The following is a 25,801-nucleotide window of genomic DNA, read 5'->3' on the forward strand; positions in this document are numbered from 1 at the left end:
ACTTTTGGCTTTTCCCAAGACCATTAAACATCCCCCAAACAAAAGCAAAGTTGTTATAAACTGAAAAAACACCATCACATTCTTAAGCACTGCTGCAGGCATCTTTGCTAAGAGAAAGTTATGCCATTATGTTATGTACCCTGAATTTAAAAAAAATAAAAGCTTCTTTAGGTGAAAAAACACTTGGTGGAACACAAAGAAACACAGTTCTGTTACTAATACATTTTTTAAAAAGATAATATTGTATAAACTCAGTCAATAGCAGTAGAACAGATAACTAGTCAAACCAGACAGAAACAGCAGTCAAGCAGAAACAAATGAGGATGTTACCTCCATTTCATACATGGGTGGCCCCAGGATATCTTTTAAAGCATGGAAATCAATTAAAATTGGCATTTCAGGTGGCAGAGCCAGGTCAGCTGTGTCACTGATGGATTCTGTTTTTGCATCTTCTGTGACATGCTCCTTGCAATCTAAGAGAAAAAAATCTAATTTAAGATTTGTAGCAGTCTTTCTTGACACAGGAATTAAAAAAAAATCATGACAGAGAAAAATAAAATATTCAAAGAAACGCTCAGAAAGTTCATAAAAGTGTGCTTAAACCATCTTTCACAAAAATCCTGTCAAATTAAAGATAATATGGCATCAAATTTAATTATTAAGCCTAAACATGTTCTAACTGTTCAGCAAAGATAATATTAAATCTAGAGCACTGACAGAGATACAACGCACTTGCTTGAATGCATTTTAAACTAGGTCAAATAGCAAAACACAAGTTCATTTAGAAATTTGCACTTTTTATCAGATTTGTGCATAAAAACAGTATTTGTAGGAGATAATCATGTTTAATGCAGTGCAATGTAGAATACAGAGCTGAATATGGAAATACTGAAAGTTCAGTAAACAACTAGTTTCTTTATGTACATTTACAACTGTGATCTCTGTGGTCTCTTTCTACAAGGACATAAATGCTTAACTTCTGACACTAATAACAAAGTTCTGTCCAATACAGTAGACCAGATTACATACACTGCTTTCCACATGGTTGCATTGCTTATAGCATTCAGTAGTATCTCATTTCACAGTACCAACAAGGACAGTGTAACTTACTGCTCTGTAACTCTGCCTTCCTCTCTTCACACCCCAGTCCCCGCACACATACCCTCAACACTAGCTGACCAGGTGCAGGAGAACTGGCTACATGTAGATCACACAAAAACTAGCTCCATGGGAAGCCTAACTCATCCAGCCCTGGTGTGCCACCTCCTTCCAGGCTGTCAGATGGAACTACTACCCCAACACAGTGCAGCCCACCTTTAGTGCAGCCTATGGAGCACATATTCTGACATTACACTTTGTGGGGTTTTGTCTCTTATGACTATTATGGCTTTACTCAACCATAAAATCACAGAATGCTTTGAGTTGAAAGGTAGCTTAAAGATCCTCCTAGTTCCACCCCCCTGCCCTGGGCAGGGACACCTTCCACCAGCCCAGGTTGCTCACAGCCCCGTCCAGCCTGGCCTTGAACCCTGCCAGGGAGGGGGCAGCCACAGCTGCTCTGGGAAACCTCTGCCAGTGTCTCACCGCCCTCACAGGGAATAATTTCTTCCTTGTATCTAACCTAAATCTACCCTCTTTCAGTTTAAAAATTATTACCCCTCATCCTATACCTACACCCCCTGACCAAGAGTCCCTCCCCACCTTTCCTGCAGCCCCTTTCAGCCCTGGGAGGCCGCTCTAAGGTCTCCCCGGAGCCTTCTCTTCTCCGGGCTGAACACCCCCAACTCTCTAAGCCTGTCCTCACAGGGGAGCTGCTCCAGCCCCTGAGCATCTTTGTGGCCTCCTCTGGACCTTCTCCAACAGGTCCATGTCCTTATGCTGGGGGCCCCAGAGCTGGACACAGCACTGCAGGGGGGGTCTGATGAGAGCGGATTAGAAGGGGAGAATCCCCTCCCTCACCCTGCTGGCCACACTGCTCTGGATGCAGCCCAGGACACGGTTGGCTTTCTGGGCTGTGAGCACACATTGCTGCCTCACAGTCAGTTTTCCATCCCCTCATACCCCCAGGTCCTTCTCCGCAGGGCTGCTCTCAATCCACTCCTCGCCCAGCCTGGATTTGTGCTGGGGATTGCCCCGACCCATGTGCAGGACCTTGCACTTGGCCTTGTTGAACCCCATGAGGTTTGCACGGTCCCACCTCTCACGCCTGTCCAGGTCCCTCTGGATGTCACATCCCTTCCCTCCAGCGTGTCGACCGCACCACACAGCTTGGTGTCGTTGGCAAACTTGCTGAGGGTGCCTCGATCCCACTGTCCATGTCACCAGGAAAGGGGTTAAACAGCGCCGGTCCCAGCACCGACCCCTGAGGAACAGCACTTGTCACTGCTCTCCACTTGGACATCGAGCGTTGACGACAACTCTTTGAGTGTGACCATCCAGCCAGTTCCTTATCCACCGAGTGCTCCATCCGTCACATCCATGTCTCTTCAATTTAGAGACAAGGATGTTGTGCAGGACAGCGTCAGAAGCTTTGCACAAGTGCAGGTAGATGACATTCATTGCTCTTCTCTTGTCTACCAACACTGTAGCCCTGTCATAGAAGGCCACCAAATTAGTCACAATTTGCCCTTAGTGAAGCCATGGTGGCTGTCACCAATCACCTCCTCATTTCCCACGTGCCCTAGCACAGTTTCCTGGAGGATCCACTCCATGATCTTGCCAGGCACAGAGGTGAGGCTGAGTGACCTGTAGTTCCCTGGGTCTTCCTAGATCATCTAGTCCAGATCCCCTGCCATAGGCAGGGATATCTTTCACTACATCAGGTTGCTTAATTCACAAAATTTACATCCCTGGTTTGTTCAATAGCTAGTTCAGAACACAGCATATACTATCCTTGGTCAGTGGAAAAACCTTAAACAATTTCAGTGTAACAACTTAATCTATGGCTTTTGTCTTGAAATACTAGCACAGAGTTTTGCTCTTTTCTTTATTGGATGAGATATTTCTAAGTTGTCTTGACCAATAACCACTAGCAGCAAATAATTCCTGAAAGACCAAATTATTAGGCATTTTCAGAAATACCTACAATTGTGATATATTTTTCAGGAAGGGCTATAAAACCCAATTAGCCAGACAGTTTTAAATGCAATTTACTCAAGCATCATCAGGAAGGCACTACATAATTAAAGCAGTAGTTATGAGTTCAAAAGTGTGCTCCTTCCTTCCTCCATTTATAGTATGATTGTATTTCTTACCTACACAATTGTTTCCTTCATAGAATTTCCTCAAAATGTCCTTTAACTCTGCAAATGTGTTTTCTGTACAAAAGTGAACTGTAATCGGACCATATAAATATCAAAGAGTAAAAACTGTTTTAAACCAGACTACACAGCTGGTTTTTTTGCATGAATAAGCTCAGGAACTTAAACAACATTTGTACTAGGCCTACATTGAACAGTTACTTAAGCGACTCTACACAGAAGGAGAATGTAAGCAGGGAGTCATTTCCCTACAGAATCTGATCCAGATGCAAAAGGCTCATTATCATTTTCAAGAGCCCTAAGCAATTTTTTAGTGAAACATATATCAGAGAAATGAAAAATACTTGAACAATCCAGATGTTTCTAAGGTTCTGTGGCAGTCTTATAGCAGTGCCTCCCTGCCCTGAGGTTTCCATTAAGAAAAAAGCACTGTACATACATTACATATAGTGAAGATATTTCTTCCCAACCCAAAACCACAAGCCTAAGACATATTTAAAGCAACAGTCTGTATTACACAGGAATGTATATTGAGCTTCAAGACTTCTGCACCGTATTTTGGGAAATTACCTGCTGTTGCTTCCTTTCTTTGAATTCTTTTTTACTTTCAAGAAACTGTCTTCCTTTGCATACCAATGCATGCACAATAATTGAAGATCCAGGAATTTAAACAAAATCACTGATCTATCTATTTAATATAATAAAAGGCGTTCTGTGCTCTGAAAGTAATACTTGGAATGGATGAAGAGAGAAAGTCTCCTTTCACAAGATACAAACTATTCTTTTATTAATCCTGATATATAAAGGCCTTTTTACAGTTAATTCTGTTGCATCACAATGTTCACTAATGCCTTCATATAGTATCGAGGAAAACATTCTACATTACTACTACCATAACACCAGCAACTCAGCATTCATTCAGGACTCAAATCTAATAGTTATTACCCAACAGCCACTAATCTTTCTGTAGTACAACTCATTGTTCCACACATAAATCCCATTCCTTTGCTGTAGATGCTACCTTAGTCAGATGGCTCTCCTGTTGTTCCAGCATGTCTCTATATTTTCGTTGGACTACTATTTCTGTACATAATAAATTCAAATACATAAATACTAGCAAGTCTAGGAAACATAACACTGCATGCTATTCTTGCAGCTCAGACTAAAATTTCAACACTATGGATCTTCAAAATCTAAGTTGATACAACAATCCATATATTAGAACAAAACTGAGTTTAAAAAACACTGCTTTTGTTCTATACCAAGATCTTGCCACCTAACAAACACAATTTACCATTTCTGCTTGCTCTTATTTCACCTAGTTCTACATATAGAGCTGAAGGAGACAGACTTCTCGTAAACAAAGCAGTAGGTAATTTTTGAGGCCACATGCCCTATTAAAAGAATCAGAAACACTTCCATTGAGTTTATATAATCTAATTAGTAGACCCTATTTTATAATCTGTAACAATAACAAACTCCAGACTTTTTCTAAAAATATTAACCTAGATTCTGACATTATCTAATTTTCCCAGCGATGTTCCAAAATATAAATTACAAACACTAACTTTTTCCTTTAAAGGAAAAAACATGTTTTGTCACCTCTATAGAAGTGCTGACTATGAACAATCTATAAAGATGCAAGTAATTAAGATTTCCATTAATGATGACAAATACATGTTCCCTACTTATCCCAGATGAATAGTCATAAACCATAATACAAGTTAAATGACACATTTACCTGTAACGACAGTTAAATTCAAGTTTCCAGAAACAGAAATTTTGGTGAGGACAACAGTTTTAGCATCTTACATTTTGAGTTAATTTGGAGGAATCAGCTAAAAAGTCAAGCAAGTGCCCTTAATAGAGCTCCACACTGCACTGGAGGAACCACCTGCTGATCTACTATTACATTACTGCTTAAACAAAAGAAGCATGGTACTGAGTTGTTTTAACCTTTAAAAACTGGAAAAACTACAAAACTCCAACTACTCAATGACGAAACCTCTCCTCCTTCCCCCCCAAATCTAAAAAACAACTGATCAGCCAAAAAAGATTATGTTTGTAAAATTTTTAGAGCAGAATCTGCAGCTACTCAGCAAAAATCATGACATGTTCCTCAGGAATCTGCCTTTGGAAGTTCCAAAACCAAAACAAAATCTTGCATGTAAATACTGGATTTGTAAGAAAATGGACTCCTAAGAAAACATACTGACAATGAACTACTCTATATAATTCAGGATTTAATCTAAAAATGGATTCCATGGTGAAAAGACAAAGATTTAAGAATTTAAGGCTGCTACTTTCTTCTAGACATATAATGGAAATGAGTGAATAGAAGAGCCTAAAACTTCCTCAACATGTAGCAATTTCTCAGCTCCTCATAAAACATATTTAAACTAAGCACTAGTAATACCTAAGTCTTAAACCCAAAAATTTCCAGCCAAATTTACTGGCCAAGATATAAGAATATAATAGAAACCTAAATTTTTTAAACAGCTTTTAACATAACATTTTTTGATTTTCTGAATTGCTATGAAGAGGTATAAGAAAGAATATAAGTATGAAAGAAAAGGTTTTAGGGTTGTGGGCAATTAAATGGAAAATAGCATGGGTTTTTTTCTCAGCTGATTTACTAGGAGATGCTTCAGCATATGACAGACAGGCCCAGAATTCTTTTAGCCCCTCCAAACAAACAAACTCCACAAAAACACATTTAGGCAGAGAAGGGTGGGATTGCCTTTGTTGACACGTTGAATGCTAGGCATAACATGAAACTACATCTTAAAAGCAACTTTCCATTGTCTAATTTATTAAATCTGATACACTACATACTTGGGAAGTGTTACTTCCAAAATATTTTCTTTTGAAAAGGAACTCCTTCCTGGGACCCCAATCCTACTTAACACTTATTTGTATACTTAAATTGAATGCTATGTGCATTTTCCCCCACAGGAAGAGAAAATGTATCTTTTCACAAAATAATTACATTCCATCAATTCTGATCTAGAATAAAAATGTGTACTTGAAGCACTTGAATTTGAGGTTTTCGTGCAGGCATATTTAGATAAATTAACATGGTTAAAAAAATAGTTTGTATATAAACCCAACTTTTCATAACATTTATGCCTCTTTGGCCTAAAACAGAAAAGACATTCCAAGCAATTTTTAGAAAGAACCACATATCACAGTCTGCAGATCTGACAAGTATACTAACGCTGGCACAGCTGAGCTCAAACTTGAGTGCCTATAGTCATACCACTGTGGGATTTAGGCTGATCAGATTTCATAAACTCATTTCCCAGTGCTATGGGAGATCCTGTGCTCTTGGAAGTGCTGAGTTTTGGCTAGAACATAGAACAAGTCACTTTTTGCAGGAGCAGTGATGTTAGCCCAGCTGCATTAAGGCCCTTATATACATACTAAAAACCAAGAACCACTCCCCCACAGTCATGCATAATAATTTTTTGTGAATAAAATACATTATGCTCAAGTTGAGGAAGGGAAAGTAAAGACTACATGTTTCAGTTCACATTGACCACAGTCAAATCTGCACTTAAACGCAAAACCAAGTGTTGTTTCATCCACAAGGAATACAACAAAGAGTATTGTATTACTGGGTTATGAAAATATTGAAATATTTTCAAAGCCTCGGTTTCCACATAGATAGAATCCTCATTTAGTCACTTTCAGTTATTAAATAACACCTGTCCTAAACCTCATTTCAATTCCAAATTAGAAAAATCATTTTTCACTCTGGGTTTCAACTGTTGTATCATGATATGATGATGCCTTAGTGCACAGTTGCTGTATTGTATTCTCAAGGCAGTTGCACTAAAATAGGAAGGAGAGTTTCACATATTTTTGAGACTCCTAGAATTTCTTCTAGTGTCAAAGACTAGATGAGTGTCTCATAAATCTTAGATAGTGTTTCAGTAAAATATCACAGTGTTACTGTACACAAGGATGACTCCCCGGAGAGGACTGAAAAATGACTCCATTTGCTTTTGCTGAAGTTCACTGTGCAAAGTCAACGACTGACGCAAACTAACACTCCTCCACTTGCCAACTTCATCATAAAGCTCAAGAGTCAAAGGAGCGAGGAAGGCAATACAAAGCTGCCAGTGTATTTCAGTCATGCATTTCTGGAAAGTGCTAAACACAGCTTGACAGCATATCTCCTAGCATCAGTTCTGCTATGGCAGGTATCCTCCATTTTTAGAGCCTACTATCAAACAGTGTCAAAAGCCCAGTGTTTACAAAGCCTTGAAAACAGATGCTCCACTCTGATTGAATAATCTGATTTAATCAATATAATGATGGAAATTTCGTGGTTCTACCACCTAATGTCTTGCAGCTTTTATCACAAACCCATAAGTCAGAAGGCACTCAGTTGAATAAACACAATAGGCACCATGTTACTATTCTGATACGCTACAAATCATATACAAATTATGCTTTAGCAAGTTAGAATCTACAAGGCAAGTCTGTAGCTTGCTCTCTCGTATTCACAGCTCATGACATATGAATGCACTAACTGTAGAGCCTCAATCCCACACTGGTAACTGACAAATGTGTAAAGCAAACATGAATTATAGGTCTTTTTATACAAAGAAAAAAAATAATCAAGAAATCATACTAAATGAAACTATTAATCGACAAGCTGATTAACTATTCTTCCAGAGTCATTCATTATATGAAATAAAAATTCATCATCACTATGCATAACTGCATACATAAATATCCATTAAGCAACAGGAAAAAAAAAAATCCAAAGAAATAAATTTGGGCTACAAATCCCATTATTTGCATCAACTTGCAAGTATTTGGGGATATTTCCAAGTTTTGTTTTAAATACTTGGTTGTTTCCAACAGACTGAACGAAAACTAAACAAAAACATTTTTTAAAAAAGTGTTCTACTCTCATAGACTCCCAACAAGTGACATATTCTGCTAAAAATACAGCAGGGTATAAGCACATTATTAGTACAAAATAGAACACATTTTGCAGACTGCACCACTCTATATATGTCTTTGTAATACCGAAGTTTAACCATAGAGCCACCTGTCCCACCTGTCCCTTGGACTCCCTTTTATTAATACAGCCTTTTCTTGTGAACAGTTTCAGTTCCAAAAGTACAAAGGCAACTCTTCACAGCTCTCTTCTTCTGGGCTTATTCCAAATTGTGTATCAACCAAAAATGCTAGCAGTTTGACCTCTTTTGAAGCACTTGCTGTTTTCACTTAGCTTTGGTAAGTTGCAAGTCCAGTACTAATTTTAACAGTGTATAATTTTAACAGTGTAAATACCTAAGTTGCAAGTCCAGTGCTAATTTTAACATTGTAAATACCTCTTCCACTAGACTGAGATGTCTAATACAGTTTCTTTTTGTTCTTTGCTTTAATAGTAAAATGTTTTTTCTTACAGTATCAGGAGTTATGTTCTGAACCTCCTTTTCATTTACTTTATCAGAAGGCTTGAAGAGCAGAATGACAGGTTTTTTTATTCAGCGATCACATTAGACCTTTTAAGCCCATTTTAGATACAACTACCCTTCAGTGCAAAGTAGTACTTTAAAAATTTGACTTGTCAAAATTACTATCAAACAGTAACAAAGATGCCTGATACTGCTAGATGGTAGTAAGCCTGGCCACCACAGCCCAAAGGCTCAGCATTCTGGTTCAAGACCAAGTTCAGGTATCACAGAAGTATTGACAAAATCAGTGTCTGACTTCAGAAAAATCCAGCACAGAGGAGAGAAGGTAGACAAGATGCACCCAGTGTAAATGGAAAGCATTAACATATATGTCTTAAAAGCTCTTGGCATTAATGTAGATGGGACAATTTAAACTGCACAGTCATTCACTCATGCACAGCCAGTCCTACTGTAAGAGTTCACTTTCTTTAAGCCCAAACATTCAGAGAAAACTAGGCTGAATCCGCTTAAGCAAACACTGATTGGTAGACCAGATTCAGTCTTCTGATATTACAGTTTCCACAGACATTATGATGATCTTCGAAAACTCACCAAAGTAAAAGAAGATTTAGTTTTCAGAAAGGAAATACTGAGTTAGTAAAAAATGCAAGGTAAAGCTGAAAGACTGTCAACAAACAGCTTACCAGAGACAAATTCCAAAAGTTTTTAGTATGGGTAAAACTCTTCTTTATACACTCTAATACCACTGTTTGCACAAATATTGGTTATATTTCCTCTCCACAGGATTTACTCTCTGAAAGTGAGGGGGCACCATTCAGACTTGTAAGCTTATTTTAAAGGAACAGGTAACGAGTCTTCTTACTTGTCCTCCTCCGAACCAGTACAGAACTATTCTAGGTGTACAAATGTTAAAACTTAAAGGTTTTTTTCACATCGGCTAAACTGTGAAATCTTTCACAACATCAAACCAACAGGGGTCTGTTTAGTATTTTAAGTTTGTGAGTATTCTGGAGCAAAAGTAAGCAGTCATTAACGCAGTTTTTGCTTTCCGGCATCCTCTGGCACACAGCTGGTCTCTGACAGACTGACAGTATTTCTTGTCAGAAAGCGTCAACTGGACTTACTGCAGTCTTTAAAAAACAAACAAACAAAACACCCAACACTCTGCTTGCTAGATTTTATTGAGACTAAGAACTATACACATTTTAGAAGTTCAACTTCAGGTTCAGATTCCATCCTTTTACATTTTTCATCTACCTTGAGCTGAGGGCTCCTACAGACACAGCTAGAGCTGCAGAGAGAACTCCAAATCCTTCAACAGAAAACTGCTGTGTACTGAGAGATCCTCCATCAGCAACTCGCTGGAATAAAAGCAAAAGCAACTATGCTCTGTGTGGTATGTTTCACCAAACACAGTATGGATGTTCATTTTTATTAAAGAGAACATTAATTCAGGGATGAAGAAGGGAGCAATCACCAGTTACATGTTGCACATGGACTGGATTATGGGCGGACTTCCTTCTTCCCTCCTCCTATTTCAAGACTAGAAAGAGGTCCATCTTTACTAATGAAGTGGTTATCTGACTATCTTTGGTGTTTGCTGTTACGTTTAGCCTTCATCCAGCCTGTTGAGTGACTGGTATTGATAAATCACTATTGTCTGTATACATGGGAAACAAGAACAGACTTCCTGAAGTTGACAAGTTACCAAAGCTCCAAGAAACTTAGAGTAAGTGCAGTCTTAAAAGGCACATAAAAAGAGCCCCTAAACCTTTCTAATTTCAAAGCTCTTCAAGCAGACGTTTATTTTAGAGTAAAACAAAATAACTGGATTGAGTTCTGAGCTGGTAGAGCATGCATAGCAGTTAAAGAACCTCTTTAAATACATTAACTAAAGCCATTCTTAGTCTTTTATTAAAGAAAAAGAAAGTGAAAGATTTGCGTGAAAAAGCCTAGGAAGACATAAAAACATACATAAACCATAACTGCATACCTGAGATATGAAACAGATCCATTCTATTTCTCAATTACCAAGCTGGCAGGCTGAAATTACTCTACTTATGTCCCAAGCCATAATTCAGCACTACTTGAACTATGCATAATAAGTATGCCACTCTATTTGCAAAGCTTTTAAAAACAAGAGCCCTTAAAGAAGCATAAAAAAAGGAGAAAAGGCTGATAAATCAACTTCCCAGTAACTACGTTAGAAGTTTCCTTTTTAATAAAACATGCACAAGATACACACCTTCTTCACCCACTTCAGCACGATCTGGCTTTGTTTCTTTGTGCTGTCCTTCTGCTACTTTCACTGCCACTGCTCTGCAAATAGCTCCCAGCTTCCGATCCAGAGAACGGACTCCTGCCTCTCTAGTGTACCTAGTGTAGAGATAATTGTTTTACTGGTAGATATTCTTTGTAAGAGAGATTTCTTTTGAATGTAAACACAATTTCTTTTCAAAAAATGCATTCAAATAAAAGAAGACAGGAAAGGCAGTGAGACCTTGGGCTACTCTAATAAATAGGAAAAAATGTCAAGGGCTTTTATCAAAATAATTGTGATTTGCTGATAAAATTGTAAAGAAGACAAACTACTGAGCGAGAAGATGTGACTAACACCTGCTCTCAAACCTTAATGAAATACTAAACAATGCTCCAATAGCACTGAGCTCTTCTCAGATGCATAAAAATTAAAAGGAAGGGCTATTTTAAAACTCAAAATATAGTTCACTGAAAGTTGAGGAACTGACTGTAACAGAATATTTTCTTTTAGTCTATCAATTAAAAAGAACATTCACTAAATGCCAAAATTCTGTTCCTGGTCATAAAATACATCCATTCACTGAATACTGATACACTTTTTCCACAGGAAGTGGGCTAGTTTCAAATCCAAAAGATATTCTGATCAATATCTTTGCTCTCATATCCAACAAAAAAGTAGTTCTAATTAATACAAGCTATTTAAAGAATACATTTTGATTTGTTTAACCTAATTCCAATTTTTAGACAAATGTGGCCCATCAAGTCACAAGAAATAAAATGGTAATTTCCATTTTTTCTATGAAAGCAACAGAAATAAAACTTCATTCTTTAAAATAAAGGTTGCCTGCTGCCAAGACCATGGCTTCACACAGCCATACTAGCTTCAAGGGTTTCTGTTTGTTGATAGTGCATAGCCAGTTGTGTCAACACAACTGATTGTGAGCCACACTCTGAGAGCCAGAGCAAGGAATTCGCTAGAGAAGGAAGGACGATTTCATTTAGACAGCACAGCCAGACAAAGCTTCAGAAAGCGCAAGTTGATGCTGGACTTCTGAAGCTATTCAGGACAATAGATCTTAAGAAATGTTTTGAGTTATCACCTTATAAATGATTTACTAGTTATCAGAAAAAGATGTTACTTAAACTTAAAGCAACGAATAACAGATTTACCTGGTAATTATGTCCAAAGTGGTTATCTGTGGAATCTGTATTTGCTGTGGAGTCAGGCCATGTTGTTCAAGCTGTTTAGGAATCAAGTGTCTATGTGCAATTTCAATTTTTTCTTCTTGTGTGTATCCTTCAAAAGAAAAAGCATATGTTTACTAATCTTTTTGTTTATACACTACAATATAATCAATTTTCTTATAATTTATATTTGTACCTGATTGAATTTAACAAAAAAACCCAGCTATAATTTAAAAGGCTGCTATGATACTTTGTGGTTATTCATAAATTCATGTGAACAGTAAGAAGAGAATTTTAGTGTTTCAATGATCTGTTTCTTCATTGGAATCTTAAACAGATGCATCGGCCCAACAGCCAGTTAGAATACAAGCACATCGATCAGCCAAAATATTGTTACAGAATGTATCGATGCATCTCCATATACCTGGAACTGAATTTGCCTAAGTGCAATGCTACATTTCATTCTCATGACAGAGGCCATAATGGAGGCATCCTGGCTAGCCTCTTTTAATGATTTTGGCCATTCAGTCTAGATTCCTGGTAGAGTTACCTTAAGGAACTGCTTTTCATTTCAGGAAAAACACCCCAACATTGTTTAAGACCTTTCAATAACCACTTTAATGAAAACACTGTAGTGTTACCTGGAACTTGAATAATTTCCATTCTGTCCAGCAGAGCAGGTGGGATAGTAGCTGTAGTGTTGGCCGTAGCTATAAAAAGGACTTGGGACAGATCAAAGGCTACATTTAAGTAGTGATCAGTGAAACTGTGATTTTGTTCTGGATCCAACACCTTAACAAGAATGAACACAAAATTGATGCAGTTGCTCAATTAGTAGTAAATAAAATATGCACATTTTTATTATATTCTATTTTGATCTGTCAAATCTGACTTTGCATTCATAAAATATGGTTTGAACATTACTGAAGCCCGACCCTCAATACCCTGTCTCGCTCCAATTACTCTGTAACTACATTTCACACCACATGCAAAAAAAAAAGTTGTTTCCCCGTTAGTTCTTTTTACCCTTTACTAAAGATGACTGCAGCATTTCTCCAGTCATCAGGTACCTCCTGTAAGCTATCTCGATGACCTTACACAGATGGTAGCGAGCGGCCTTTCAAGGACTCTCAGCACCCTTGGAAAAGCAGCCCATGTGCTCCCATGGACATATGAGTAGAATTCTCTCAAGTAATCCCCGACTACAATCCTCATCTGCTGCTGGTAGTTCTTCTTACTCTAAGTACAGCAACCTGAGAGATCTCACTGTGAGGACCAAAGGGAAGAATAGATTACCTCAGCCTTATCCACTGTCACTAAATCACCTGCCCCACTCACAGAATCATCTCGGTTGGAAAGGACCCTGGAGATCATCTAGTCCAACCGTTCGCCTAGCACAGTTCCCACCTACAGCATATCCTTAAGCTCTAAATCGACCCTACTCTTGAAGGCCTCCAGGGACAGGGACTCCACCACTGCCCTGGGCAGCCCATTCCAACGCCCAACAACCCCTTCTGGAAAGAAATGCTTCCTAATATCTAGTCTGAACTTTCCCTGGCGCAACTTGAGGCCATTCCCTCTTGTCCTGTCGCTTTCTACTAGGCTAAAGAGGCTCATTCAGCTTTGTCTAGCCTTTTACTACTAATGTAATAGTAGCAGGTCTTCTCCTTGCCCATGATATCCCATGCAAGTCTTAACTCCAGGTGAGCCCTGGCTTTCCTAACACAATCTTTGCATTTTTCTTTCTTTCCCAAATTTTGTGATAAAAAGAGACAAAATTAAAGCAGCACTGACAAATAACAACACACAGCCTAACCAACCTCAAAATTTTATTGCACAAGTACAGCTACAGCTTAAATAACAGTGTTGTCTTCCTATTGCTTTTAATATTATTTATGTGTGCTAATGCAACACCTGCATATATTTAAGCTATTACTTGAATAAGCTGTTTTTCTGCATTAGGTGATAAATATTCTATATATGTGGATCACAAGTGTACTAAGGTGCTGTCTTGTAGTTTTTTTAACAGTGATGAAAATTGGAAGTTCATCATATATAGCAATCTACACTTGGCTTCCATATCACCACCTATGAACCACCTTAATTCTACCTCCCCTTGAAGTACTGCCACACTTTTCCTTCCCAAATGATGAATTATCAATGCTACACTGACATGAATAATTCTTATGTTACAAATAATGGGACCTATGCATCGCCTGAGAAACAGCACACTGCTGTCAAAATAATTTATCTGCCTATACCCAAATGAATGCATCTCTTGTCTTAGCAACTTGAATTATAGCCAAGAACAGTGTTGGTAATTCTAAAAAACCTGAGTTTGAGCAGTTCTTAGCTGGTTATGAAAGAAACAATTCTGAATTTTCATTACTCTTAACTTCTGTTCAGTCTTTGAAAAGTTAAAAATCTTTAAAACAAAAATGTTTTATGATCACAACAAGCTAGTAAAATACTTATGCCAGAAACACAGCAGAACTTTTTTAAAACCAGAACATTTTCTGACTTTATTTTGAAGTACTGCACAGATTTAAGACTGATATTTGCAAATGTATTGCAGCTGTAATAAAATACCATTATTACACATTGTAATTACAATTAATTACATGTTTCCCTTAAAACATACTGAAACATGTGCCTGAATTCTAAAACTCAGGTTGGAACTCAGTGAATGCTATTGTTCATTGGCTATAAGCTATTCAAAAGCTTCTTTTCTCACCCTCTTCAGCAGGCAGCTGCTATCACTTACTTTCTTCTTTACCGATAAAGGCAAAGGCCTTGAGGTATTCTGACTAGCCAAGTACACTGATGCATAATTCAGTCAGAGTTGTCTCTTACCTCAACTGGTCCTACAATCTAGCCCTGACATGTAGGGACACAACAATAGGCAGCATATCCAAGCACAGCATCTACAAACTATCTTCAAAGAAAGTAGATCTATACAAAATATTATTCTCCCATTCAAAGTATACTCTTGCAAATTTTTCAAAACTTATTCAAACAGCAAATCCTAATTCAATTTACCCTTTCTTTTTTTTTTTTTTTACACTGATAACACAGTGTTTCCACAAAATTCCAGTGTATGAGCTGAAGCATTTGCAACTACTTGCAAAGATACTGAAAAACAGTGTATTCTGACAGACCAAATTTGGGTTTTATAACATTTATCTATGTTATTTCTCTTTCTCTTTCTAGTCTGCAACTAGAAATCCTTATGAATCCTCCTAAGCTGGTGATTATATTATCTACAAATATATACAAAATATTGTACTCATGCACAAACAATACTATCCAATAAAGGTGAAGTAAACTGTAGTCAAAACCAATTTGGATGAAATCTGAAAATGTGGATTATCTGAGATTTTCTCCAAGGACTAGAGTTGCTCTGGACTAATAATTCTTTGTCATGGTAACTATTTCTTAGCACAAGACATGAAACAATATCACACTTATGCATTTAAAACAGATTTTCCAAAGCAAATAGAACTGTTCTTCAGCTAGGCATCTATGCTAAAGTTCAAGTTCAAAAGTTTTCAGAGATATTCAACTAATACAAAAGTATTAAGTACAAAAAGAACATTCAGTGAACAAAACATCTTGGTTAATTTATGGCCAACAGTTCACTGGCACACAAAGGTTTCTCTGTACCAGATTTTTATGACCACAAAATCCAGAATAAGTTCCATGAACATTTAATTGCCTGGCTATGCTCCTGGTCTCATTTCCCTGCATACAAACTATCAGGCACTTGGATCCATTTCTGTTTTCTTCTGTTTTAAACAGAGGTCATCTAAATTTAGACTAAAACATTCCCTTGTTAATGAACAGTAACTGGAAATAAGAAGACGTTCTGTTTTGCTTAAGCAACAACTCTGCAGAAGCACTAGAACTGAACACATATCCGGCAATTATAAAACATCAAGCTTTGCTTCCAAGCTTACAGGGTATGGCAATTTTCTTCTTGAATATATCCTATTGTAGACAGTCAGTGAGAATTTAAAACACCTACACATTAAGGAAAAAAGCATGTGCCTTTTATAATGATGGCACTTACCAAACAAGAAGCAGCAGTCTGAAAAACAAACGTGCCAGTTAGGTGACCGCTTACTGTCATTTGTTCTACATAATAGCCACCTTTGCTCATTCCAGATGGACTTTCCAACAACGTAAACCACAAAAAGCAGATGAAAATTAAGCTGTTATGTCCAGGCATGAGTTCTCCATTAGAAGAGGTAAAGCACCTGCTTCAGGATGTTTAGACAGCAGTAGAGGGATATAGAGATCTCACATGGGAGCAGCCCAGACATGGTTAATAGAGCAATTACTTCTCCAGATGCAACTAATGGTCAATTAGCAATGACTTACATAAAGACTGCAGCCCAAGCAGACAGTTGGAAGCTAACCTGAGGAGCCTCAGCTAGAATAATCCATGGCAGGAGCCAAGCTGATTATCACTGAGAATGTGGTTTTAAAATAGGGAAAACCAAAAGATCCCAAAGCAGAAACAAAGTATCAAAAATTCAAACACAAATAATTAAAAAATAAATTCATTTCATTTGCCCTCATACATTTGACATGATTGAAGAAGAACAGAAATGCTAGTTCTTTACTGCAAGACAGGGAATGAAAAATAAAAGAAACAGCAAAGCTTGAATAAAATTAGCAATATTAATGTACAGAACTGGAGTAATGATTGGAACACTTCCAAAAAAAGTTATCTTTCCAAGAAATGCTAAATCATTACTGAGTTTGACGGCCTACAGTCAGCTAGCTAGCAAAATTTGATTTTCAGTTATTTTTTTTATCCACACATTGACTAGATTTAAGCCAGTTTAGTTCCATATCTAAAGGAGAAGTGACAGAAGAAATATGAGCAAACTCAGAAACAGAGCTCATTACCCTTAACAGCAAAGCGCAAATAAAATCCTGCAAGTGAAAAGTACAAAGAAAATGCATTTGAGTATGTTACACTCTTCTGCTTGTTTCCTTGCATTTAGAGGCTTTTCATGTACCCTAGAAATGTGTGCTACACACTTGAGAAATACACAGGTAAAGGACCATAACTGTCATTTTTAGCTTTTAAAAAGTGAAGTCATGTATTTTCTAGCACATTTAAATTATTACTAGTTCATGTTAACATGCAAAGATCAAAACAGAGCTCTCAAACCATAGCCTGTTCATATGCTGATTTTCAAAGAACTAGTTGGCCTTGTCAAAACAGTAATTTTACACTATCTAGCAGGAAGAAAATAATGACATTTGTAGAATGTCAATTGACATTTCATTTGCAGAAAATCATACAGCATACAGATGAGCTCATGACACCTTAATTTAAGTTGCATTTTTCATATTCAAATCACTATTAAACACTGTCAGTCAAAAAGAGTCATTGGAACGACTGTAGGCAAATATTACCAGAACCACTTTCATTCCCACCTACAACCGCCCAGCTACAGAAGTTACCACATGACACTTCTAGGATTATGCCCTAAATCATTTCAGTGGAGTGAGCTAAGCTAGCTCAAAAAATTTGGATAAATATCTTTCACTAACCCAACTGCTTTTGACTGAAACAAGTAAAGAACAATCACAGAAGCAGTTCAGCTGAAACAGTGATAGGATGGTAGGCCCTTACAGCCAGAGAGGTAGACAGTGTAAAAATACAGCAGGATAAGTTAATTTTAAATGTGCGCAATACCAAACCCATTAAGTGCAGTAGTGCTACATCTGCTCTGGACAGCCTCAAGCACTTCAGCCTAGCCCGGCCTTGCTGTGCCATTACTTTCCTCATTCCCTCCTTTCCTCATCATCTCTGCTAGCACAGGAAGATGTACACAGCTTTCTGAACTAACATGCACTGTGTCTCTTCTCCACACCCGAGGAGATGCTCCTTCCTCTCTCCAGCAAACTGCTAGCATAAAACCATTGAACATGCAAGTCAGTGGAAGAAGGTGTTGTACTAGTATATCTTCATGTATCATACTCCAGGGAAAAAGACAGCAGAAAGAAGGTTCTAGCAACTCGTTACTGATCTCTGCTACAGACTCCTCTGATACATGAAGCCTGCAAGGCCTAGGTCTCAATTCATCTTCTTCATAATCACTGAAGTTTTAGCCTCCTGAAATCCCAACTACTAATCTATTCAATAACATCTCAACAATTGATAGATTTACAAAATATTCCTACAGTATCACATTCAAAGTCCTTATTTTTAGCTCCTAGATTTTACTTGTGTCTTTAAGCAAGTCTGCTTTAACACCTCTAAACTCTTAGTGATAAAATAACTACACCATGTACTTCAAAATTAGATTCATTTATATCTTGGTCTGAGTCCCAGAATTTCAGAAAAAACACACTTAATAGATGACTCTCATGGAAAGCAAACACTTACTATATCATTATCAGTCAAGGAGTGGGGGTCTGTGACTTAAATGAAAAGGTTAAGTTTAAAAAGTTAATTACAACACTAATTAAAGAAACACTGCTAAAAGAATATGTAAGTAGTCCATATTAGATGCTAGCTAAAATGCTTAGCTCCAATATAAACTCATACCATCAAAAGCTTCAAAAATATACTGAAATTGTTCCAAGAAAGAAAGGGAAAAATTGAAAAGTCCAGCTACTGTCTGGCTGCTCTACAGTTCATTCTTATAGCTAACAGCATTTGGTCATTACAAATCAATGTCTTCAAGTCCTCCAAATAAGTAGTGTTTAAGGCCCAAACAGCCCTTAAAATCTACAAAACACCGCACATAAAGTACATCCTTGCGTTTAAGTACAGACCACTGAGATTAAAGCTATCTTAGCATACTATGTAACAGCATTTGCATTTTGCACAAGTAATTGACCGAAACCCAAGGAGTGTCAAAACACAGGAGCTACTATTTGAATAAAAATGCTGACACTGTAATCTATCTTTTGTCCAGTGAATCTTACTTTCTGAGTCCGATACTTTAATTCTTTCTGATTACAAACGAAACAGTTTAACACTTTACCTCAAGCAAGGCTGCTGCAGGATCCCCCTGCAAGCTCTTCCCCAGTTTATCAACCTCATCTAACAGGAATACCGGATTGTTAACCCCAACAGTCTTCAGTCCATTGATAATTCTGCCAGGCATACTGCCAACATAGGTGCGCCTGTGAAAAATAAATGTATATGGGGAAAGAGGGGCCAGATGCATGTAACAGGTAGCAACATAAAAAATAAACTCAAAGAAAAACATAAGAAAGAGCAGAATTGTAACAATTCTTGCTGTTTTTCAAAACCTTTTGGAACTAGTGGATTAAAACATGGAATATACATCTGAACCAATATAAGCAATTATATCAGCAGATGAAAATTCCTGTTCCATGGTGCACTAGTTGGTCTGGAAAGATAAACAAATGCATTAAAGTATATTCAAACTTTATGGCTTGCAGACATTTTACATGATTCAGTACAAGAATCCTTGTACTGTACAAACAAGCAGAAGCAGATTTAGGAACCTCATTAATACTAACATTTTAATAATGATGATACTGGATTTTTGTCATTACAACAGAGTTCACACAGCATGTTACAAATGAGGGCAAAAATCCAAATATGCTGAACCGTCGATGTCCCCTGTACGTATAGAATGCTTCAGTTCATACAAAAAAATAATGGTATTTACTATGTCATTTCAACATGAAATAAAAAACTAGAAGAGTGCAGTGGAACAAAAAAATAATTAGTGAATTTATTTAGCAAAGGTTGTAAAACTTTTTTTCACAATGCACAGAGCAGCTACACTTTACATGGATATATATCCTGTTTGCTACGTTTATCACGGCCTTTTCTGATTGTGCCATAACTAAACAAAATACTATTAAGAACATGAAATGCTGGTCACTCAACAGGAGATACATAAAGTGCTGAATTATAGTACCTATCTCATGACCCTCACAATGCAGATATGAAGAACGGGCATGCTTTGCCTTAACGCAGTCCAAAATAAACAGGATGACATTTAGAAAGACAAAACCAAAAATACCATGGGAGTAATTTCAAAAGATACTAGAGAAGACTTTAAATGTAAGAAAAACCCCAACTCAAACCACACAGCAATGGTGTTAGCTCCATGTAACGTTTAACCACTAAGGGAACAAATTGCAGTTACTGTATTTCATTCTAGATTGGAGCAAAAATAAAAGTTTTTAAGATAATCTAAAATAGCCAGAAACACAACAGAATTTCAGTATGCCTATTATCACCTTTACAGGCAGCTGCCAAAGACTGGAGCAGCCAGCATGCAATAGTTTATCACCTCACTGCTTTTGTGTAGTCTTACTCTGCAGCAAGTGAGCGGATTCCTCTCCACACTGAGGATCGCACTCTGTAACATTTATTACAGATCAAGAATCTGCATGGGGGAGCTATTATACTAGCATGCCACTTCATTCTCCATCTGCACACAGTCAACCTTGCCAAAAGAATGACAGGCTTTTATAAAATGCAATCAGAAAATTACAAGACTGAAGCACAACTGAAGTTCACAGAAGCGAATCATTCACCAGTGCAACTGAATTAATTGTTGTATCAGTTTGGGGGTTTCTTTGAGTTTTTTTGTTGTTATATTTTTGTTTGTTATTTTGGGTTTTGTTTATTTGGTTATTTGGTGGTGGTGGGTTTGGTGTTGTTTTGTTTTTTAACAAGAGGTGCTTACTAGTAAATAATTTTATATGCTTCAGAGACAATGCAGCCTAACTGTTTTTAATATTCTTTTTATACCAGTAATGGGATAATTAGGTAAACATTAAATATTCTTGCTTGGTACATTAATCTCAACTACATGCTTAGAGACATTACACTTTCCAAGTGTGTGTTTGTGTTTTTATATACACAAAGTTTTATCTGATTATTTTAAATTCTATAAAATTTTGAGCTGTTTCATCTAGTTTTAAGAAACAGCTTTGGTTTATAAACTAAGTGAAGGTAAACCGGGTTTCTCTAGTCAAGGGAAAGCACTGTGAATAATCGCTCTTTCTCTCCCTGCACCATTCAATTGCAACAACACAAGTCAAAGGATAATAAATGCTACGTACCAAAAGGTTTTATAAATAATCTGTTTATACCCATGCACACACACATACCATCATTAAAAACTTTTTTGGAGTTTTTCCAAATAGAAACACTTTAAAAAAAAGAAACCAAACAGGAATTGATTTTTTCCTTCTTGACATACAGAAAAGCTGTTTTTATTAATAGACTGAAATACTTCCCCCCACCCCACCCCCACCCCTGAAAATAGACTTCAAGTCACAGACATTTTACATTCAAGTAGATTTGGCTATTTAATGACATATTTGTGGAAGATTCTTACAGACACAACGTCTTTCAGTGACTTCCCTGTACACAATCAAGTCTCTTAACATTTTAAAATAAACCAACCGTACACTAGGTAGGCTGAAGCACAACATATCAAAATCTGTGGTGAGGGAAAAGGAAAAAAAAGCAAATACACTCAAGACAACTTACGATAAGTCAAGTGAGATCAATACCTTGGAGAAATACAATTTTAATACTATAAAAATTAAGTGGCTTCTAAAGCAAGCAATAACAAAACATTCTGACAGTGACAGAAAATCATTAATTTATTTTTTTTTATTTATGCACCCTGTCCAAAGTAAGCCTTGGGTCATGAGCTACCATATAAAAAACTATTCTATTTAAGAAACCATAATCCAACTGAAATGGATCCAATGTTCCAAAAAAGATGAAATTATTCCCTCTACAACCCAAGATTTATTCAAAAAACTCAAAGGTCAAAATTAAAGGAATTATTGGTTAGAAATATGGAGCAGTTCTGCAAAACACTTCGTCTCCACCAAATTAGGCTTAACAGATGAGAAAAGCACACAGTAGCTAGAAACATTCTGCTCTTCCTTTCACTACCTGAAAATTGTCTATTCTTGCTCTTCTCCTCCCATACTGCCTTCTCATTTGTATCTCCAATCACTTCTAGACATGGTAAATCTAAACAACTAACTGATATAAATGTTTAATTGGTGTACTAAACCTCAAATAAAAGCATGCTTAATTTTATTTACATGTGCTCAGGTATCACAAAAGAGAAACTCAGACTATAAATTTTAGGATAACAAACACCTAGGTGTCAAATCATTCTTCCTATGTGTAACAGTCTAAATCTGTGATACATCTTAATTCATTAGACATGGACCAATACCTATTTTATTATACTATTAATTAAAGATTTAAGATCTCCAAGGCAACTGAAGAATGCTAATGCAAATGTTACATGTAGGATGACAGAGAACAGTAATGTATATTTTACCTTGAAAATACAAACATAGATAGCCTGTTTTCATTTTAAATGGTTATTATGGAACACATCTCAACACAAGAGTCCTCAGTGAGACAGATCCTGAAGACTTTTACATATAAACCCACTAGAATATATTGAAATTACAAGCAGATATGGCCATTTTATCTGTTTGGACATTAACCTTTGCTTTGTAACTTGTGAAACAATACTGCTGTTTATTCACAGTAGCCACTGAATGTGCTCATTCTTTATTTTCATTATTTTAGCTAGGGTTCAAAGGAGGAAAAATAATGTTCTACATAGCATTTTTGGCGATATAATGTGGCTTTGCTCATTTTTTGATGCACTGTTTCTCTTCATGTATTAAACCTAGAGAGTCAGCTGCTTTCCATTCAAAACAGGAAGTACAGGTAGTTTCCTGGTTTTCTCACTTGTGTAGTAACAATTAAAAGAAAAGCCTTAAGAGCTCATGCCATAGGAGGTCTGTAATTTAGTAATCTTTTTATTTATTTTTAAATCAATGAAAAGGTACCTTTAAAAAAAACACTGGAGTTATACAACATGTCATTAGGAGCTATGTATCCTAGAAAATGCAAGACAGACAGCTTGGAAATCTAACCTTGTCAGCCCTCCCAATGTAAACTGGGAATGTGTATGAAACAGAACCTTTAAAGCAGTACTAGTATTATTGATAAAAACATGACTCACTGTCTTAACACTGTTTTAAAGACAAAAAGGTTTAAAATGTTTCTAACCATAGTGGTTTTCAAACTGCAGAGGTAAGAAAAGACAAAGTTAATGCCACCGAACAATTTCTGAACTTAGCTGCACAAGGTCACATATTTTTTTGCATGGACAAAGGTTGTGTCTACTCAAGTGCTTTACAAATGCATCTATGCTTTGTACCTGTATATCAAAACTATTCCTTTCACAAGTGAAATTGTTTGAAGGTTGTTTTTTTCTAGTGCAACAAGGCCTGTGCTATCAACTCCCACTAGCATAGCTGTACTGGTGAGGAATCACACCTTTTCTCACACAGATGCATCAGAACAAGTCTTCAGCACAGGCCTAAGCCAGAAGTAAACTACCCAAACTTCTAGAAACTGGAAAGAAATGGTAATTATAAGAAAGAGTGCTTCACACAGAGGTGAGAGAGAGAAAAAAAGAGCTTCACAGTGATCTCACCAGCACCACTATAAATAAATGGCGCAATTACATCTTTCCTTTTTAAAAATAGAAAACCACATATACATGTCACAGAAAAGATCATATACTTCCTGTATAAACAAAATACCAGTACTGAGGAGATCTTAAACGCAGTGAGCTTCTTGGAAAAAAATTCTAAGTCATCCTTCAGGGTGGTTTGGGTTTTAAAAAAAAATTTTTTTTAATACAAGTTAACAATAAATGTAAACCAGCAAACTTCAACATATGGTATAGATGAGTGTTAAATGCAAACAGCAGCTGGAGGATGTCTGATAAAGCAGTTCTGTTTTTGTACCAAGATGATGATTTCACTTTGGGAATGCAGAACAGTAGTTGCTACTCTTTGCCCAATCAAAAAAGAATTCACAAACCACAGCTGCAGGCACATGATCCACACTGAAATGGCAAAAACGGGGTGTTTCTGATTGCCCTAGTTACACACCGCATGGAACAGCACACCTACTGCAACACCACTCCGCACCCTGCTGCCATCTAATATATTTTATTTTGCTTGCTGAATCTATCAGTCTGCATATGTCACAACAGAGCAAATGGCCAAAATGAATGCTATTTCAGGCAATATTTGCTTGCGAGTGAAACTGAACTAGTTTCTTTTTTAATGTTCTAGTACATTTAGTACATTTTTTAAAATGTTTAGTACATTAGTAGGTACATGGAGTACCATTATTCTGCAATGTTAATGGAATCCTTAAGCCTTAAAGCCTAATAAGGAGCTTTTCAGAGAAAAAGAATGGCTCCTGACATGTAATATTAGAAAATCAGCCTACTTAAGAGTAAAACTCAAGAGAACAGCAGCCTATGTCTCCTCCACTTTTAGACCACCTCTGTAACTCCTCTCTGTGATTGACACCACATGCACAATATTAATTCACTTGACTAGAAATAACTTGAAGGATTTATTAATGCAAGAAAGACATTAGAGAGAGGTCTACAGAAAAGCAGTAGTTTTAATTTCATTGAACCTTATTCTGAAAAGCAGAAAAGCAGGGGAAAAAAAGCAGCAGAATTACAAAAAAATCTGTATGCTACAGATGGTTTTGATCTTCCCTACAAAAAACTTGCAAAAGAAGTCAGTTACAAGGGTCTCCTGCTCTAAAACTTTTTTTTAAACTATACACTTGCTTGTTGAAGAGTAACCACATGACACTCTTGCTAATTCTAGATAGCATTTTCCTTTGCTGATGAAAAATAAACTCTTATCAAACATGTTCCATCAGCTAACTTCCAAGTATATTTTTAACATGAAATTTATAACGGTTAGCTTTTAACATGCATTAATAATTTAATAATGCCCTAAAAAATACTACATTGAAAGACACAAACACCTGATTTTAAAAGTTTTTGAAAGCCTCATTATCACATGACTCTAGCTGTCTTTATTAGGTCTAAACACAAGATAGAAAGCCAAACAAACCAAAACAAAGAAGAGAAAACCAGCAAGGAATTACTGGCAACTGAGTAAGAGTTGATGACAGTTTTACTTCTATTCAGAACATCAATTTCACAGATATGGTTTCACTCTTACAAAGGCTTCAGCCCTGCTCTGCCCTGGAAAAGTTACTTGTGATCATGCTTAGTATTCAACGGCCTCTAGTGGTTTCAGTTCGAATAGCAACATGTTGTTGAATTACATTTTAAATTGGTTTTAGGATCCATACCATAAGTAATCTGAAAGATCAGAATTCTTACTTATTAAACAGTGATTAACAACATAATTTACAAACTACAGGAATAATACATAGTGAAGGAGGACAGAGTTTTGCTTCTTTTTGCATTAGTGTGTAAGCAAATGGGTAAAAAGGCCAGCTATTACAAAGGTTTACAAATCACATACATGGACAGAGTGCTGCTATGCAGTAAAAAGAAATGCATTAAAACAAATGTATCTACAAGTCCCCAGTGGCTGCTGGGTATGTTGACCAAACCTACACTAAGAAAAACTTACAGATGATTCTTTCAAGCCTCAAACTATACATGATAAACACCCTGGGAAATAAAACTCCTGCAAATCTGCCACAGAAGAATGCACACAGTAATAAATGCACGTTGCTCATTTTATCAAGGGTGTTGAACTAAAGGTTTATGAAACAACTCTGAATTTTCAAGTTGTCAT

General features: G+C 36.8%; 1 protein-coding gene across 2 annotated transcripts in view; it reads right to left on the bottom strand.

Annotated features, from left to right (window-relative positions):
- The window catches only part of LONP2 (lon peptidase 2, peroxisomal), a 47,829-nt gene that overhangs the window by 12,593 nt on the left and 9,435 nt on the right, over positions 1-25,801 (bottom strand). For both annotated transcript variants that reach the window (XM_074913678.1, XM_074913677.1), the window contains 5 exons: positions 19,153-19,294; positions 12,784-12,934; positions 12,128-12,254; positions 10,944-11,074; positions 331-473 (listed from right to left, as the gene is read on the bottom strand). In XM_074913678.1, coding sequence (XP_074769779.1) covers positions 331-473; positions 10,944-11,074; positions 12,128-12,254; positions 12,784-12,934; positions 19,153-19,294 — 694 coding nt within the window. The remainder of the gene's footprint in view (positions 1-330; positions 474-10,943; positions 11,075-12,127; positions 12,255-12,783; positions 12,935-19,152; positions 19,295-25,801) is intronic.

Source organism: Athene noctua, chromosome 9 (assembly GCF_965140245.1).
Source record: "Athene noctua chromosome 9, bAthNoc1.hap1.1, whole genome shotgun sequence".
NCBI lineage: Eukaryota > Metazoa > Chordata > Aves > Strigiformes > Strigidae > Athene > Athene noctua.